General features: G+C 42.0%; 1 protein-coding gene across 1 annotated transcript; it reads right to left on the bottom strand.

Annotated features, from left to right (window-relative positions):
* Positions 1 to 94: 94 nt before the first annotated feature.
* Positions 95 to 16,443, bottom strand: wasf3b (WASP family member 3b). The gene is made up of 9 exons (XM_074693163.1): positions 16,332 to 16,443; positions 10,229 to 10,385; positions 6,201 to 6,335; positions 5,942 to 6,095; positions 5,015 to 5,132; positions 4,722 to 4,903; positions 4,285 to 4,566; positions 3,176 to 3,489; positions 95 to 2,743 (listed from the first exon to the last, which is right to left on the bottom strand). The coding sequence occupies exons 2-9, from the start codon at positions 10,359 to 10,361 to the stop codon at positions 2,586 to 2,588; spliced, it is 1,476 nt and encodes a 491-aa protein (XP_074549264.1). The 5' UTR covers positions 10,362 to 10,385; positions 16,332 to 16,443; the 3' UTR covers positions 95 to 2,585.

The following is a 16,443-nucleotide window of genomic DNA, read 5'->3' as shown; positions in this document are numbered from 1 at the left end:
ATTCATTTTATTTGTCTCTGGGTCAAAGGTTACACATCTCACACTACCATATACATCACTTCACCGCCCTCCCGTCCCCTCCCACACAGCAGTTATTGATTACAGACAGCTCAATCAATACGATCATATTTATATCACAGTCTGTGTGAAAAGATGGACGAGGAGACAGCTGCCCAAAAGTGAAGTCAAAACATACAGAGGATTCTGTGCTGACTGGCTGCAGTGTTTTGCTGGGATGCTTGAATGTCTGCCTGCCTTCAACTCAACAGCAGGAGGGACATGTTATTTACAGGGGTTTCCTGTCGCTGTGCCAGAGATCAGTGACCGCATGGGAAAACACTGATTAAAAAAAGAAAAGATGTATTTTTGTTTTCCTATGTTTGTTTAAAATTATATGATAAGGGATGAACGATGCAAATGTAAAGTTGTTTTTTTAGAAGGCCCCCTAGGTGGTTCAAACCTCACTTTAGAAACCACTAACAGGATGCCAGTGCTAAATGTATGAATCGTCCACAAATTCCCCATTGATGTACGTTAAGAAGGAAACGTACCTCCAAAATTCCTTTTTTTCCAAGAGTGTAAAGATACTGGTTTCCTCATAAAATGACTTTCAAATTAGAAACACAATACTGTAACTTGACACATACAAGGCAGAAAATAAAACATTTAAAACTATAGAGTCATCCATAAATCATTCCATATTTCAGATGGACTTGTGCATTATTGTAAGCGGTGACGGACACGTTATGGACAGTTATTACGAAACTTGAGTCTCTTTGTCCCATTAGGTTGGTAAACGACTGATAGACTGCTCTATGATTCCACACAGAAAATTATCCTAATCAGTGATTTTTTGGGGGGGATTTTACTCTAAAATCATGGTAATCTAAAGGCCATTAGTCTGATACTGACGTGGACACGCCTATCTGTCTTGGATCTAGGAAATCACAGCGCTCTGTATGATAATGAACTGTTGGATATTTTGTTGCAAGAAATGATGTTACATGTCAGAGTATACCGACCCGGCAGGGTAAGTTTGGTGTTATATTAAGATAACATGATTAGATGTTTTTCCATTAGCCATTTAGGTCCACAACACTGAGGGTGGCCAGGGGGAGACTGTGGATACTCTTTATACTGAAAGAGTCAAATCTGTCAAATGTGTAGATCTGCATTTTTTTATTGGACAGTGATGATATTCAACCATGATTACCTTCTATTGCATAGTAGAGTGTACTCATAAGAAAAGCAAGGCTAATATCACAGCCTCGAAGTCTTTTGTACATCTTTTGTAGGCGTCAAGGTGTAGAAAGATAACAAAAGTGGATCACTGCCATATAACAAAAGAATTTGCAGTTATGAATTTAGTCGCAGATTTACATCTCATGTCTGTTGCAGAAAAAATGATTGTACAAGTTGGCATTTTGTTAGGTAAACAACGACCACTGAAATGTGGAAACTAGTTGGGGAAAAGCCGGCAAGGTTGTATGAGTAAAACCATTTTTGAGCGTTTTTGAGGTGACTTGACTCATACTACAGGGTCATTGACGTGTTTGGTAAGCTAATTCTGTCATGTTACTTTTATGGCTCCCAGATACACCTTGAATGTAGCTATTGACAACATGCTTTGAAGTCAAACTCCAACACTGCTACTCCTGGCATCCCCTGTAGAGAGGAACGTCATAGGCAGAAGTAAGACACTGTCTCTGTTGTCATAGGTTCTTGATATTTTGCTGCTTTATATCCCAGCCATAATGTATCTGAGGGCTGATTTTTAATAAGAAATTGATGCTATAAAAAAGGGTGTGATGCCATCACTGACTGTCCTGACACATGCAACTCTGTGTGCATCTGATTTGACTAAGAAAAACTAACACAGAGGTCACCAAACGTTCAAAACCGCTCTGAGCATCTCTGCCATTTTATCAGCGAGTTGAATGTGTTTCAGGCTCAGATATTGGTTATTTTGGCTTCACTTTTGTTCAACAGGTGGAGCTGGGGGCGCACCATCCATCTTTACATACAGTCTATGATTTCTAAACAAGACGTCATCCTCAGTGGCCTGACCCTGTTCTCACATACAGTTACTGTCATGTTAAAAACTTGCCTCATGATCTATGGCGAACACGTGTTCCAGTAAAAACATTAAAAAAAGACGAGTACATTGGTTAGCTCAAGAGGAAAGTTTCTATCAGCACTAACACTCTCAAGCTTGGACTATACATAGAGTAAGCACCTTCACAGGGTGTCTATAGTGTTATAACAGGTAGAGAAACATCCACAGGGGTGTATTCACAATGCTTTGTGGTACATAGATTAAACTGAGTGTTAATGTCTCAAAGTGGTCAGCGTCACAGCAGATTATTAGTGTTTTTACAGTGTTTATGCATCTTGAATACACCCCCAGTTTTCCAGTTTTGGACCATTCAGCTTATATCAACCAACAGCATGTGACTGTGTGTAGGTGTGTGTGTGTGTTTCCAGCAACATAGTGTGCGACAACCCGTGTGTGTTATAGTTATAGGGCATTCTTTCAAGTGACTGTGTCATCGACTGATTGTGTTGTCAGTTGATTTCTGTCGCTTTTAATCCGACCAATCATTGTCCTCCAACTCGGAGTCATCCTCAGAGTCCGAGTACTCGACGGCGATGCGTCGCGAGAGGATGGTGGCCACGTCGTTTCCGACTGGCTCTCTCTTCGCCTGCTGCTCTTGCTGCTCCTGTACCTTCTTCAGCTGGATGCCTGGGGGACAATATATTAAAGATGAGGTGTGAGTGTTCTGAGAGAAACAAGGCAGCTCAAATATAGACAGCAGAGATCCTGGGTGAAAAGAAGCTTGAGTTATTTTTCAATTTATAAACACTTGTTTGGTGTAAGTCCAAAATAAAAGCAGAAAACTGAATTCTAGCTTTTTTTAGAAATCGTGGCATTTACTGACTCCTTTTTTGTCGAGCCAAAAAAAGAGAGCTTAAAATCATGTGTAATATCTTTTTTCAATTCTCTGAGTAAACAAACAATATGACATGAAAGGCAGAGAATATTGATTTTAGCGACTGAGTGTTCCTGAGCATTCACATTTTAAATTAGCGTTGGTGGGCTGGTTAACACATGCCTGTGCTTCAAGTACATGAAAGATATTTATGGTCACACACACACACACAAACACACTCTTACCCATTCGTATGGCAGCCAGCAGGTCACTGCGGGCATCACTGACCGCCGCGGTCTCAGCAGGAGCAGAGGAAGACATCTTGTGGGTTGTGGAATGAGAGGCACCAGCTGGAAGAGGAGGAGGTGGGGGACCAGGAGGAGGTGGAGCCACGTGGGCCCCAGAGAGAGGTGGTGGAGGAGGAGCGTAGCCACCTGCACCCATCATGGGCCCTGGAGACATAGGGCCTCCGGGGGGTGAGGCGAAGGCGGTTTGAGCCGAGGGGATGAGAGGGGCTGGAGGAGGGGGAGGAGGACCGGTGTTGGCGTAACCATCCAAACTGAAAGAAAGAAAACATGAAAGAGTTTACAGGAACAGAGCAGCCTGTTTGTACGGTGGGGTCAACAGGGCTTGGATGTGATGCATAAAGACTCTGATCCACCAGGGGGCAGCATCAGCTCAAACTTCACAGGAGTGGACTCAAATAGAGCCTTTTGTGGCCTGTGAAACTAGACATTTAACTATTTCAAGACGACTTTGTTACAGCGAGCAAGTACTTAAACTTTTCCTTATTGTGAACTAGCCTTTCCTTTAAATATCACTGGATCGCTCTGGGATTTATTTTTTTATTACCTAAGTTTTACTTCTTAATTTCACACTGCAAGAAAATTAAATCTTATCAAGTGTTTTTGTCTTATTTCAGTAAAAAATGTCTTTTTAGACTCAATATGAGCCACGTTTACCTGACCAGTCCAGAAAAATGTCTTGCTTCAATTTATTCAGAGACATAAATGAGGTCTGAATTGCTTGTAATGAGTAAAAAAATCTGACAGTGGGGTAAGAAAAATGTGCTTTTATCAAGACATTATTCTAATCCTGACAAGCACATTTTTCTGACCCCTTGAATCTTGAAATAAGACATTTTCTGGACTGGTCACCTGAATTTGGCTCATATTGAGTCTAAAAGACATTTTTTACTGAAATAAGACAAAGACACTTGGTAAAATTTCAGTTTTTTTGCAGTGTAAAAAGTTGCTTTGATGATGCCCAAATTAGGAGTGTTGATAAACAGTATAACAATTGTTCAGACCTGCATGTAAGCCAGTGTGATTCTGCTTTGTGTGTGTGTATGTACCTGTAGTCCATAGGTGGGAGGGACATGGATCCACCGTTCATGGCCTCAGAGGGCGGAGGAGGCAGCGGGACTTGTTGTTGGTGGTGGTGAGTGCGGCCCAGTGTCCCGCCCTGATAGGCCATCATAGTCCTTCCCCGGTTATCATGTTCAGCTCCTCCACGAGGGCCGTGACCTGCTGCCAGCTGGGCGGCCAGGACGCTGGGAGGAGGGCCCGAGTAGGTGTGGGCATGGCCGGCGTGGTTCATGGAGTTGGGGTAATGTAGCTGGTCGGGACCGTGACCCCTGGAGAAGATGGAAAGCGGGAAGGTGAACTTTGAAATGCCACTAACGTTACACTTTACATGGGTGAAAAAAGTTATTCTATGAGCCCATGACTGAACATAAACCCCTCGGTAAATTTGCAGTAGTGCAGTTGTGGGGCTCGGCATGTGACTCACCTGTTCTCTGGAGACATGGAGCCCTCAGAGGAGGCGCCTCTGTCTCTGTGGATGGTGTGTCGATGGTCCGGCCTCAGCTCTTTATCCAAAGCCATCATGTTCCACTCTTGGCGACGATTCCTCGCCTTTCGGACCTTCTTCACCTCCCTCTGTAGCGTGCCATCCACACAACGCCTCTGCTCCTGACGGACAGATTCAGAAAGAGAATTTAAGACATTTTATCTTGTTTACAGCGAAGTATAAAAAGTAACTTTTAAAGGCGTGAGAAGTGGAATATGAGGTGTTATCTGTACCTTCTGCTTCCTTTTCTCTTTCCTCTTATCCTCCGTGTCCTGCAGCATCTTCTCTTTCCACAGGTCGAAGAAGTATGAGGGATCTGTGTAGAACTTGAGAGCTTCTTTGCAGTCATCCCTGCAGACACAGAAAGCAGAGGGCGGTTCAGGTGAACGTGTACGGTAAGTATTAGAGTCAGTGTGTTGGCTTTGTCCTGGGACAATGCAGGGGTGAAGTTTTCAAGCTCAGTGTGGAGGAAGTTTGGGTTTAAAACATGAATACTGTAGATGACGAGGACGCTGAGAGAGCTGTGGAGTTCTAGAGCGGTGGGTGAAAAGAGTGAAAAAGTAGTGAGACATGGGGGAAAGAAGTCTGTTGTGCTGTCTGGGTTAGTGTTTGATTCCCACAAGAGCCAGCAGTGTTAAATATATAATGCACCTGGAAAGCATACTGGGTAAAAGCAGTGAGCAACTTGCAGCAAAAAAAAATGCTGTTTCACTGTAAAAGTAGGTCAGAAAGGAGCCAAAATCAAACCAAGAGGAGTGGACGGGAAAAGAATAGAAAGCTGTACAACAAAACGAAGGGACATCCTGAGTCAGAGCCAGACTTAAACAGTGAGAAAATATTATATAATATGAAATTTATTCCAAAAAAATCAAATGTGTTGAAAATTTGTTGGTTTAAAGAGGAATATGTCCAGCACTGAGACAATCATGTTGGTGGGAATACTACAACCCAACATGTCAAGATGTTACACTTAAAAAGTTTTAATTCATGTTTTGACTCAGAGTGGGATAAAAATGGTTGCTTTGTTTGACCCCTGCATTAAGAGGCTCTTGGTTTTGAAGTTACTTTAAAATAATCCTGTGAAACTAAGTTGTGGTCATGCTGTTGGAGTCTAATGAAAGTGTGTGTTTGGTAAGAGTGAATGGATCATCAGCACTAACCTGTAACTGGAAAGGATGTTGAGAGGCGGAGGCTTGTCACTCAGGTTGTACATCTCTCGGACGGGGTTGGGCACGCTGCTCTTGGACACCACCTGCTGGTCCTGAGTGGTGGAGCTCTTGAAGGCCTTCCTCATGTTGATATCTTGTAGGGAAACTGAGAAAATACAAGAGAAGAAACAGGAGGAAAGGACAGGACATTAAACACGAGACACTGGGTCATGACTTCTCCTCTCTCAGACATCCAGACATCCGACCCCACCTTCCTCCACGGTCGAGTCCAGCTGTGTGACCTTGACGGCCAGCCGGTCGATGCGGTCCTGGAGAGAGTTGGCACGCAGATAAAACGTGTTGGCCTCGTTGAAAAGCTCACCGAATATGTCCTCTGCATGTTTACCTAGACAGAAGCAACACAAGGGGAGAAAGATGAGAAAAGGGAGAGAAAGAGGGGGAGTTTTATCATCCGCTGGAGTCAAATAAACCTCTGCAGAGACTGAGGGTCAGTCGATACAAAGATAATGTGACACGATGTGAAACTAGAGTCTTAAGAGTCAGTGCAGGAAATGGTATCTTCTACGGCTCCATAAAGCAACATTTCTCATTAATACTTAAATACATGCTGACTGCAGAAAGCCTACAACAGGCTCTGTATTGATCCATGAAGTTATTAAAGGCTGTTTTTGTTAGAGGCTCTTGATCTCAGAGCTGCTGTTTCAGACTCCTAAACCATTAAAAAATGAAACGAGGGAAAATAAATAAGACCCTATCCTGACTTAATCCCCTGCTGATTATTTTCTATTAAAATTCTCAGACTCCCATTGTTCAAGCAGCAGAGAGTAAAGACTTCACAAAATGTGGTAAATCTTCATCTCCTTCACTTGTGTTTACAAGAAGGAAGGAGGTAGATTATTCATATAAGTAACACATGCAGGTGTTCGAAAAGATCCTTTTCACACATGCGCTTTATCCCTGGAATCTGAAATTTTCAGAGTGGGGTGCATGTGAGAACACAAGCAGCTAATTTTTTACCCCAAAAAAACAAAAGACAGTCAGCAGCAAAAACTGACTGACAAGGTTCAAAAAGAGAGAGAGTACCAGAATAAAAAAAAAAAACAATGAGATAAAAGTGAAAGTTTGTTTTTCTAATTATTTTGTGACATCCGAGATCTCGAAAAATTTTCAACACGATCCCAAACAAGCAGGAAGGTGCAGGGCCTGCATCTTCTGCTGTGTGTGTCTGCTCTGCCCTCTGTCACAGACTTGACTCCACATCGATCACTCCTCTCGTTTACGAGTCAAAAAGTACTGATGTTTGAAACAGCAGTGTCGCCTGGCTCTGCTTTGCTTTTTGTTAGTCCTATGGTGAAAAATGTTCGCAGAGAACTTCACATCTGCTCTTCAAATTTCAGTCAACTTCTTGAGACCTGAAGAAGGCCCGATGCTTGATGAAAACAAGCTACCGTTCTTATAACCAATGATTAGGCGGGTAAAAAGTTGATCCTTCCCTGCTCGGAAGTTATAGTGAGGCTAGAAACTCAGTGGGGTCTTCAGTCAGGGCTATTAAGTGTAATCCTAGACAGTGGAACCTTGACTTACAAGAGGTCACAACACACTAATCGGTATCGGGGCCTGACAAGGCTTCTTTCGGAAGATCAGATAGTATCAGGTTCTGTTAAGCAGTCAGAACCGATCCAATTTTTGTGTGTTTTCAGCACCATCACGGTTTACTGTAGGGGTGGGAGAAAAAAAATCGAAAATCAGCATATCAGGATTTTTTGTGTGACGATATCAAAATCAGGATTTTTTTTTTGTCAATTTTTTTTTCCAAATTCAAATTCTTCATTTCAGTCTTTGTTTATAAAGTGGATTAAAAAAAATAACCACTTTTCTAAAATGTAAAATGTTTCTCTTTGACTCATGTGATCTGCATTTTATGAGAAAATATGGCTCCTGATAAAGTCTGTAAACATTATGATCGTCAATTAACTTTTTCACATTGTCTGGTCTTAAAAAAGCAAACTAAAAATTGTAAATATTGAAGAATCGCAATTTAAATTGAAATGGCACCTCAAAAATCTTTAATACTTAAAAAATACAAACATGTCCGCGGTTTGGAAACCACTTCTCTTTGTGAAGCAATGATAGTAAAACAGTGTCTTGCAATATTTGTAAAGTGTGCGTTCCTCGAGGAGGTACCAACAGGGCTCATTTTAATACAACAAAGATGATTCTTTATTTACAACGGAATCACCAAATGGAGTAAGAGAAAGGTATCGGTATCGGATGGGTACCAGATAGGTATTGGCAAAGCATATAATGAAGAAATTGGATCGGGAGTCAAAAAATCTGAATCGGGACATCCCTAGTCCTAGCTGATGAGTTTTCTGAAATCAAGCCATCTCCCTAATGGTTATTTTTACTTTGACTTTAGAGCTGAAAATTGAAGTCATGAGCCAGCTCCAGGTGCCCCATCATTGGCCTGGTGAAAACCACAGTGAACACTGCAACATCCGCCCAGCATCCCGTGTGTCGCTCATTCACTCTAAGCAGTTCACTCAGTGGAAGCGTCAGTGTTGCACTTGCATGTGTGCTTGCAGTTGTTTTGCAAAACTTCAGACTTTATTCAAAAGGAACACTCAGAAAAAGTTGCAGTGGCTCTTTAATGAACAATGGGGGTATTTAATGGCACTTGCCTAACTTATTTTAGAGACATATGAGAGGGATGAAACAGACCTCATTGGACAGGTTTCAATGGACAACACCTGCAGATGGAAGCGAGGGAAGTGTCGTGAAAAGGGGAAAAACCAGCAAATAAGATTTAATCCTTCAGTTCAGCTTTTCTCTTCCACCTCCATCAGCATCTTCAAGTCAAATTCTGTACATTTTACTTAATGAATTCAGTTTATTGCAGTACATTCTATTGAATTGTGTTTTTATACAATATTTGTAACTTAAAAGTTCAAAATTCTTATTCAAAAGTGTAAGAAAAACATTGTGTTATGTTTTGGAGGTCCAGAATGGATTAATGGCATTTCAATTCATTTTAATGGGGAAAATTAATTTGACATATAAGTCATATGAGTCACGAGCTTTGCCACGGAACAATTAAAATTGTAAGTTAAAACGCTGTGAGACTTTTACATGAGATTTCTCAACTTGAAAGTTCATGATGTAAAAAAAAGGTAGAAAATTAACCAATTTTTTAATTTTAGTAGTCTAAATATTGCTCTAATAATGTCACTTGAGAATGCAGTATAGCTAACCCACAAACAAACTCTAAGGGCTATTTTTGTCCCTCCTGCTGACAGGATGCGCTGCAGGAAAAATATGTAGAGGAAGGAAGAATCACAATCCGGCATGCTGGGCCCGGTCAACTCTGACCTCTCTTGAGGAGTCTTTCAGTCCACTTGCGCACACATAAACATACGCACACACTAACAGAGTATGCAGTCTGTAGATTTTCCCCTCGAGGGGTTGTGTCGGCACTTATATATAGCCCCCGCAGCAGCTGCTGAAAGGCCCACTCCCAACGCAGGAACTTGACACAATAAGAGGCAGGCGGAGAATGGATATGGTCTGGCCAAAAAGTAGAGCAGCAAAACGGTTTGAACTCATTTTCAGTCTGAGAATAAATGTGGCCAAGGCGGAGAATAACGGTGAAAGAGCGACAAATCACAAATTATCGACAGGTTATTAAAAGGGGACATGGAAATGGAAGATAGATCATCAAATATGTGTGACAAATGCAACTATGGTGAGCAGAACAATCAATGCTGCACTCAAATACAGTTAACACACATGGATTCAGACAAGCACACACACACACACACACACACACACACACACACACACACACACACACACACACACACACACACACACACTAACACACACACACAAGCTATCTGCAAGCAGCTGTCAGGATAAGTTCATTTTTGTCGAGCTATCTAAAAGGATTACATTTCAACCCTGCATGTTCCCAGTGCGAGGCCACTGTAAGTCTGCTGCTATCCCAGTGACCCCAGGCCCTGTAACCATGACAACCCCAAATCAATCACAGCTTTAGGATTAATGATGAAAGCATGTGATCTTGTCCTGCTACAGAGAGGCTCCACAAACAGAGGAGACAGTCTTTCTTCTGGAGTTCTCGGGGTTAGCCTGAGGTTGCTCTTGTTTGAGTCGGTTTTTCATGTCAGACAAAGACTTGGTTTGTGTTCCAGTTTCTAAACTTTAACTCCACATCTTCTTTTTGCAAGAGGCTAAAGTGTGTGTGTTTAGTGTGTGTCTTACTCAGGCTGCTGAGCTGACGGATAATGGCAGAGAGCGTGTTGTTCATCACGCACTCCAGCTCGCTGCCGATGCCATCAGGGAGCTCCCCTCTGCAGAGGTAGCGGGGCTCGATGTTCCTCTTCACCAGCGGCATGGTGAGGCTTCACACCGACACAATCTGCAAACAGACACACAGCTTTAGACGCTAGTCACCTCCTTTAATAAGACCCTGTCTGCAATGGAGAAACCAGGAGACCAGATGCTGGTCAGCATCCGGTCTGTGGTCCACTGGGGGATGACCAACCCCCACAGGCTGTGGTAACAAACTCTGAGTACACATGACACAGAGCTGGAGGAGACATACATCAATAAAATCACTCAGAGATATTACAGACTATTCATTTTGTTTGGTTTAGATCATCTGTTTTCAAATACACTGTTTTTTGCTGTTTTTTACCAGGTAAAAGATGAATACGTTATTTTTCACCTGTTTGAAAAAATACATGGCACTTTGGGTTTGGCAATTGCAGGCTCAGGAGCAGGGATGGGAACCTTTCACATTTGAAACGATACGGTACCAATTCCCGGTACATGGCAATTGGTATTGATACTCAGCGGTACCAAAAATATCAATTTGTTTAATAATAAAAAGTAAATTCTATTAAATCCAACATATTTATTCTTCAATATATAACCCCGTAATGCTGTGTTCATGTCCAGCATGGAAAATCACCTACTCTTCCACTCCCTCACAGTCACAAGGATGCATTCGGGTACCTAAACATGGTACCTTTTGATTTTACCTGAATCGGTACCTGGTACTTTTGACAGAATTCGGTCGGTACCTATAAAGGTACCTAATTCGGTACCCATCCCTCAGGAGTTTGGTTTAATATAGAGACAAAACAACACACCTCCTTAAAAGACGAAGAGAAAAATGTTTTTAGAGGTGTGAAAAATTATTGATGCAGCAATAAATTGCAATACTTTGTGATAAAATGTTGATACTTCAACTCTTAATATTGATATTTTTGATAAAATAACAGTTCATATCTTTATGAGCTGGAAGTACAATATGTCTGTAAACTAAACTGTATGATAAATATATTCTCAAAATATATTTAAAATGTTTTAATCCTAAACTTGATGATGTGGGTTTTGATCCTGTAAACATGAATGTTTTCTCCCTATTTCTTGGGTCAGTTAGTTTAAAATCATTATAAGTTTAATTTTGGATTATTATTTTTTTTATTACTTTTACAGTGTAGTACACTGAAACAATAATAATCATAGTCGTGTTTTGTGCAATATTAGATTTTTTTCATGGGTAACATTGGTTACACCAAGTGACATTTATTAATTTCACCAACTAACCACGTCTTTCACATAGACGTCACCCGTCTGTTTCTGAAACGGAAAATGAAGCACATAGCACATCGGCTATAGCGGCCATATTGGAAGTGGCAAAGGCTTCGCCTACAGCCATAGGGCGCCTGTCGGTCTCGTGACCCTCAGCTGTGCCTCTTATTGGGGGAGCTCGCAATCTTCATATCCTCTGAACGGCCGAGTTAGAAAAAACATTCACCCCCATACAGTGGGTGCCAGTAGTAAAATTAGCGACTCAGACAGGAGACATTTTTTGAACCAGGCTGTAAATAGGTTAATTTCTGCTTTGAAAATTGTTTTGTTTTTTTTTTGGTTTGGTTTGTATGTGACTTCTGCTACTTTTGGAGCCAGCCTCAAGCAAACACTCTACCGACAGCAGATTTTAGCACTTCAGCATTGTCTCATATTCTTAGACCGGAGGTTGCCGCTTGGTCTTTCATCAAATCATTTCTTTACAACATTGGCTAAATGTCACAGTAGCTTAAGTGACAAACTTGTGTTTTCAAGTTGAGTTTATGTATGAAACACTGCATCTGAATTTCATTATTTTAAACACAACACAATAGAAAAGTTGTTTTCAATCAAATAGTAAACTGGGTAGAAAACTGCAATACATCAAGATATTGTGATACGATGATATAATCGTAATGTGACCCAAGTATCAGGGGGTTCTTGCCAATACTCACCCCTATATGTTTTTCATGTTTTACAGGAGTATTTGTGTCTTTTTTCATGCAAGGCACCTTCACCCAGTGCTGGTTAATGTAACAGGCCAAAAATTGTTAGTAGTATGGTGGACTAACAAGGAGTATAATTTTTATTTCTAAAATAACTCACACACACATAGACACGCGCAAACACACAGTCAATAAAGCAAAAAGTTTAAAGCTTCATTAATCAAATTCAAAAAGTGATTTCTAAATCAGAGGAAGGGTGTTTTCACTGGTGCATTGTAAAGTGTTTCTGTTCCTCTCTTCAGGACGCCCTCTGTATAAAAAGCATTGTGTTCGTGAAAGCTAAGATTTGGCGAGCTGTTGGCCAGAAAGCTGACAACGTCCACAAGCCAAAAGCCAGAAGACTGGTGGCGACCCGCAGAGAGATTAAAGCATTAGAGATAGGAAGATACAGCATGCCAGCTAATCCCACGCTGGTCTGTCACTGGCCCAGCTGGAATCCTGACACAAACATGGATATGGTCATACAAACATCCAAATACTCAGGAAACACTGGAGCACACTTCAACTCCAACGGGAATGTGAATGAAAGGAGGACACCTGACACAGACGCAGAAACTTAAAGATTGTCAAGTTGAACCCTGAACCCTGCCTGACCTCTCAATCCAAATTAAACCCTCGTTATCTTTGATGGACTTTTGTGGATCAGAAGCCGCACAGACAATTCCTCAAAGAGAAATCCCAGGTTGCATCAGGGCAGCCATCTTATCAGGGCGTCTTCCTGCTTTCCTGTTTTTGCACTCCCTGCCTGGCCTTTGTTTCCTGGTCCTCCCTTGGTCCCATCTCACCTTCCTGTCCCAAACACTCGGTCAGAACAATACAGCTCGAGTAGCGAGCGTGAGCGTGGCAGATGGAAACTTGTGTGCATCCTTTTCCAACGAAAACCTTCTCTCAAGTTGGTTTCCAGATTCAACAATCGACTGATTCGCTCTTGATGACAGTTCCAGACTTTTTTCTTTTTACTATGTATCCACTCCAAAAAAAGATCTCGCTTCAGTGAAAAGACTGGACCGACACAGGAGCTCTGGCTGCGTGACAGCGGGCTAATAATAGCTGACAGGTACAAGAAATACAACTCAGAGATGTTATTTGATGTCAAAACAACCTTTTAAATCCGTGTTTACTCACTGCAGCTACAAAATAAAGCTCTTATAAATGGCTTTAAATATTTATCTTCTATTTTTATGTAAACTTACCAAACAGGAAGGTGGGTTAATATCTTCACAGAGCAAGTAGCAGTGCTGTGAGTCTCAGCAGGACACTTCTAAAATTACAGATGGTGTCATTACAGCTGTCAAAGAAAGAAAAGAGACACTTCTGTTCTCAGAGGCCAAATCCCACCAACCGAGTCCTTATCTGGCCCCGTTTTTTTTTCCACCAACCCCCTGCAAACCCAAGAGGCTCATGCCAATAAGCGAAAACAAAGGGTAAAATTACAGCATCATGTGCTGCCACGAAGGACCCTGACAACAATCAAGTGAACAGGGCTTCAGATGGAGCCTCTTGGATTCAGCAGCCTGCATAAACATTTATGTAACACTCGGGGCTTCGTGTTGCAGAAGATAGCAGGAAGGCGGTGATGCAAATGAGAAGATTGCATGTTTTTGCTTTAACTGTCTGGCTGGGGTGACAATCACATCAATGAGGCGAAATAATGAGGCAAGCAGGAGGAGGAGGAGGAGGAGGAGGAGGAGGAGGAGGAGGAGGAAGGGGGACAGGCCTGGTCTGCCTGTGAGAAATGAGGGGAAAGTGGAGGCAGAGAGAGGGGTGCACGCATGAGAGAGACTCCACGTGGGATAAGTGACAGAATAAATGCTGAATTAAAGTGTGTGTGTGTGTGTGTGTAGGAGAGGAGGAAAAGGTTGTGGGTAACATTAAGAGGTGGACAAAGTGTGTGTGTGTTTGTGAGGAGGACAGAGTGTATGGGGTGGGGGGAGGGGTACAAACAGGGACCTCGGGGAAGCCACTGAAAGGTTCCCGGGACAATAGAGCTCCGTTCACACGGCAACAGCGCCAGCTCTCCCATGCATCCTCCCCCGCCTCCTCCTCTTCGACCTTCTTTAAGGCCCCCTGCACTCTGGCAATGAAAACCCAGCGAGCAAGCTCTCCTCCTTCATCCTCCTCTCACTTTTTGGAGAGACAGGGGTGAGAAAGAGAGAGTGAAGTCTCCACGTTGGCCTGACTCACTCTCAACACACCGCAGAGGAAGGCGCTCGCTTCTCCTCCAAGATTCTCCAGATTCTCACTCCACAAGCTTCACTCGGTCATGTGTTTCATTCATTACAAGCTCACAAGCACACTTAGGCTTCTCACACACCAGGTAGCCTCTCAGATATCCCATTAGCAGCATGTTTACAGTCCCTTCAGCAGCAGAAACGTCTTTGATCCTCAAAAGGGCGACATTCAGGCTGCTTCCAGGGTAAAAGAAACTTCCCTAGTGGCTCCTACATGATGCCCACATCTCCACGCCCACACACAAACACACAGATGGAAGAAGCCTTCTTCACTACTGAAGTGAGAACTCCATTAAGATCTGAAAGGAGAGTCATTATGAATTCATAAACTGAGTACAGCTTCTTGTGTTGCTTGTTCTGATGTTGTGAATTATGCAGCATGGATTACGTCAGGTCACACTGCCCTAAATATGACGTAAAGATACTGCTGCTGTGACACTGCGCCTGTCAAGGAACCTCTCCTCAGCACGATGTTACTCCAGGGCTCCGGTCCTGAAAATTTAATGACACTGTTCCTGTCGGGGCAAAGGGGTACTGAACAGTGAATCCTGAACAGTAGGACAGAGAGATCTGACTACAACCTTCACTTTGGTTACAGTGTTTGTTGCTTTCTGTTAGTAGGTGTAGTTTCTGTCATGACCAGGTCATTACTCACTTAACTCTTAGACAAATCATAATTCTAAAGTATAGCTTTTGTTCTTTCAATACATTAATTTTGTTGTTAAAATTACTGATCCTGAGAAAAAGAGAGATGAGATGCCCTAAGAGTCACTTATTTTAAACACAAGATGGGTTTATCTGACTATTTTGGATCAGTTTAATGATTTCATTCAGATTTTAGCACAATTTAAAATTAGGTACTAATAAGAAATTGAATGTCGTGAAAATGTAACGAATCAAGGAGGAAGAAAATTAATAAGACATAAATTTTACTGTAAAAAATACTTTTCTTTTCTCCTTTATATATAAATTAGGATTTCTTTTGGCTGCTGGTTGGACGGAGAAAGCTATAATTAGAAACTAGCTTTCCTTTTACTTACAAATTTTAATGTGGGTTAAATATAGGTTTGTAGTCACAAGTAGAAGGTTGTTACTCATCTATCAACCAGATTACTATCATTTATATTTCATAATTTAAAGCTTTATTTCGATCCAATGTTGCATAAATGTCATTGCTATGAGATACAAGTTAAAACAATATGAATTTTTAGTGCTCCGTGTCTCTAAACTCTCAATTTCTCCCCTCACACTCCCTTTCTCCCTCCACCATTGGCTGATACACGCACATCCACGCACACTCGCATTAAAACACACACATACAAACAGGCGTGAACTAATGGGAACCACGATCAATCACTGTTCCGCACCGTCGCTTCCCGTTACTGATGGACTGACCCACATCTGTTCATCAACCTCGGTTCCCATGAATATCAGTCAGTTTTACAATAAAGTAACCCAGCCGTTTTCTGCACAGGTTCCTACTAAACTGACAGACGCGCCTGTGCACAACCAATATCAATTATCTAGCCAAAGTTGCAAGAAATTAGGGGAAATGTCCAATTTTTAAGGCAGGTTTCGGCAACGGAGAGTCCGTCTATTACACCCAACTGGGGGTCCGCTCCAACTGACCACTTGGTTAGCTAGCTAATGTCCAGTGGTCGACTTCTTAGTCACAAAATTTAGAGTATAGTCAATATAATAGCCAAACAAATTCACCAATTCGATAAAATGTGCAATTCGTCGTTGAGAAAAGTATTGTAAAGCCCTCACCAGTAAATGAAATATTAGAAGAAATCAGCCCGTCCGCATGTCCCGTTAAATACTCCTATTAGCTCTTCCATCCTGTGTCCCCCAGCCCGTCTGGCCACTCTGGGGAAAAATC

The sequence above is a fragment of the Halichoeres trimaculatus genome, unplaced genomic scaffold, assembly GCF_033239565.1.
Source record: "Halichoeres trimaculatus isolate MK-OKI-2021-1 unplaced genomic scaffold, fHalTri1.1 fHalTri1_scaffold_18, whole genome shotgun sequence".
In the NCBI taxonomy this organism is placed as follows: domain Eukaryota; kingdom Metazoa; phylum Chordata; class Actinopteri; order Labriformes; family Labridae; genus Halichoeres; species Halichoeres trimaculatus.
The sequence above is the reverse complement of the archived record's forward strand: the minus strand, read 5'-3'. Positions and strand labels throughout refer to the sequence as shown.

Excerpts from the sequence above, each read along its gene's own strand:
- wasf3b (XM_074693163.1), bottom strand. The coding sequence starts at position 10,361 with ATGCCGCTGGTGAAGAGGAACATCGAGCCCCGCTACCTCTGCAGAGGG. Across the intron at positions 4,904-5,014 it reads AAGAGAAAAGGAAGCAGAAG|GAGCAGAGGCGTTGTGTGGA; the intron begins GTACAGATAACA and ends TCTGTCCGTCAG. Across the intron at positions 3,490-4,284 it reads CTCCCACCTATGGACTACAG|TTTGGATGGTTACGCCAACA; the intron begins GTACATACACAC and ends TCTTTCTTTCAG.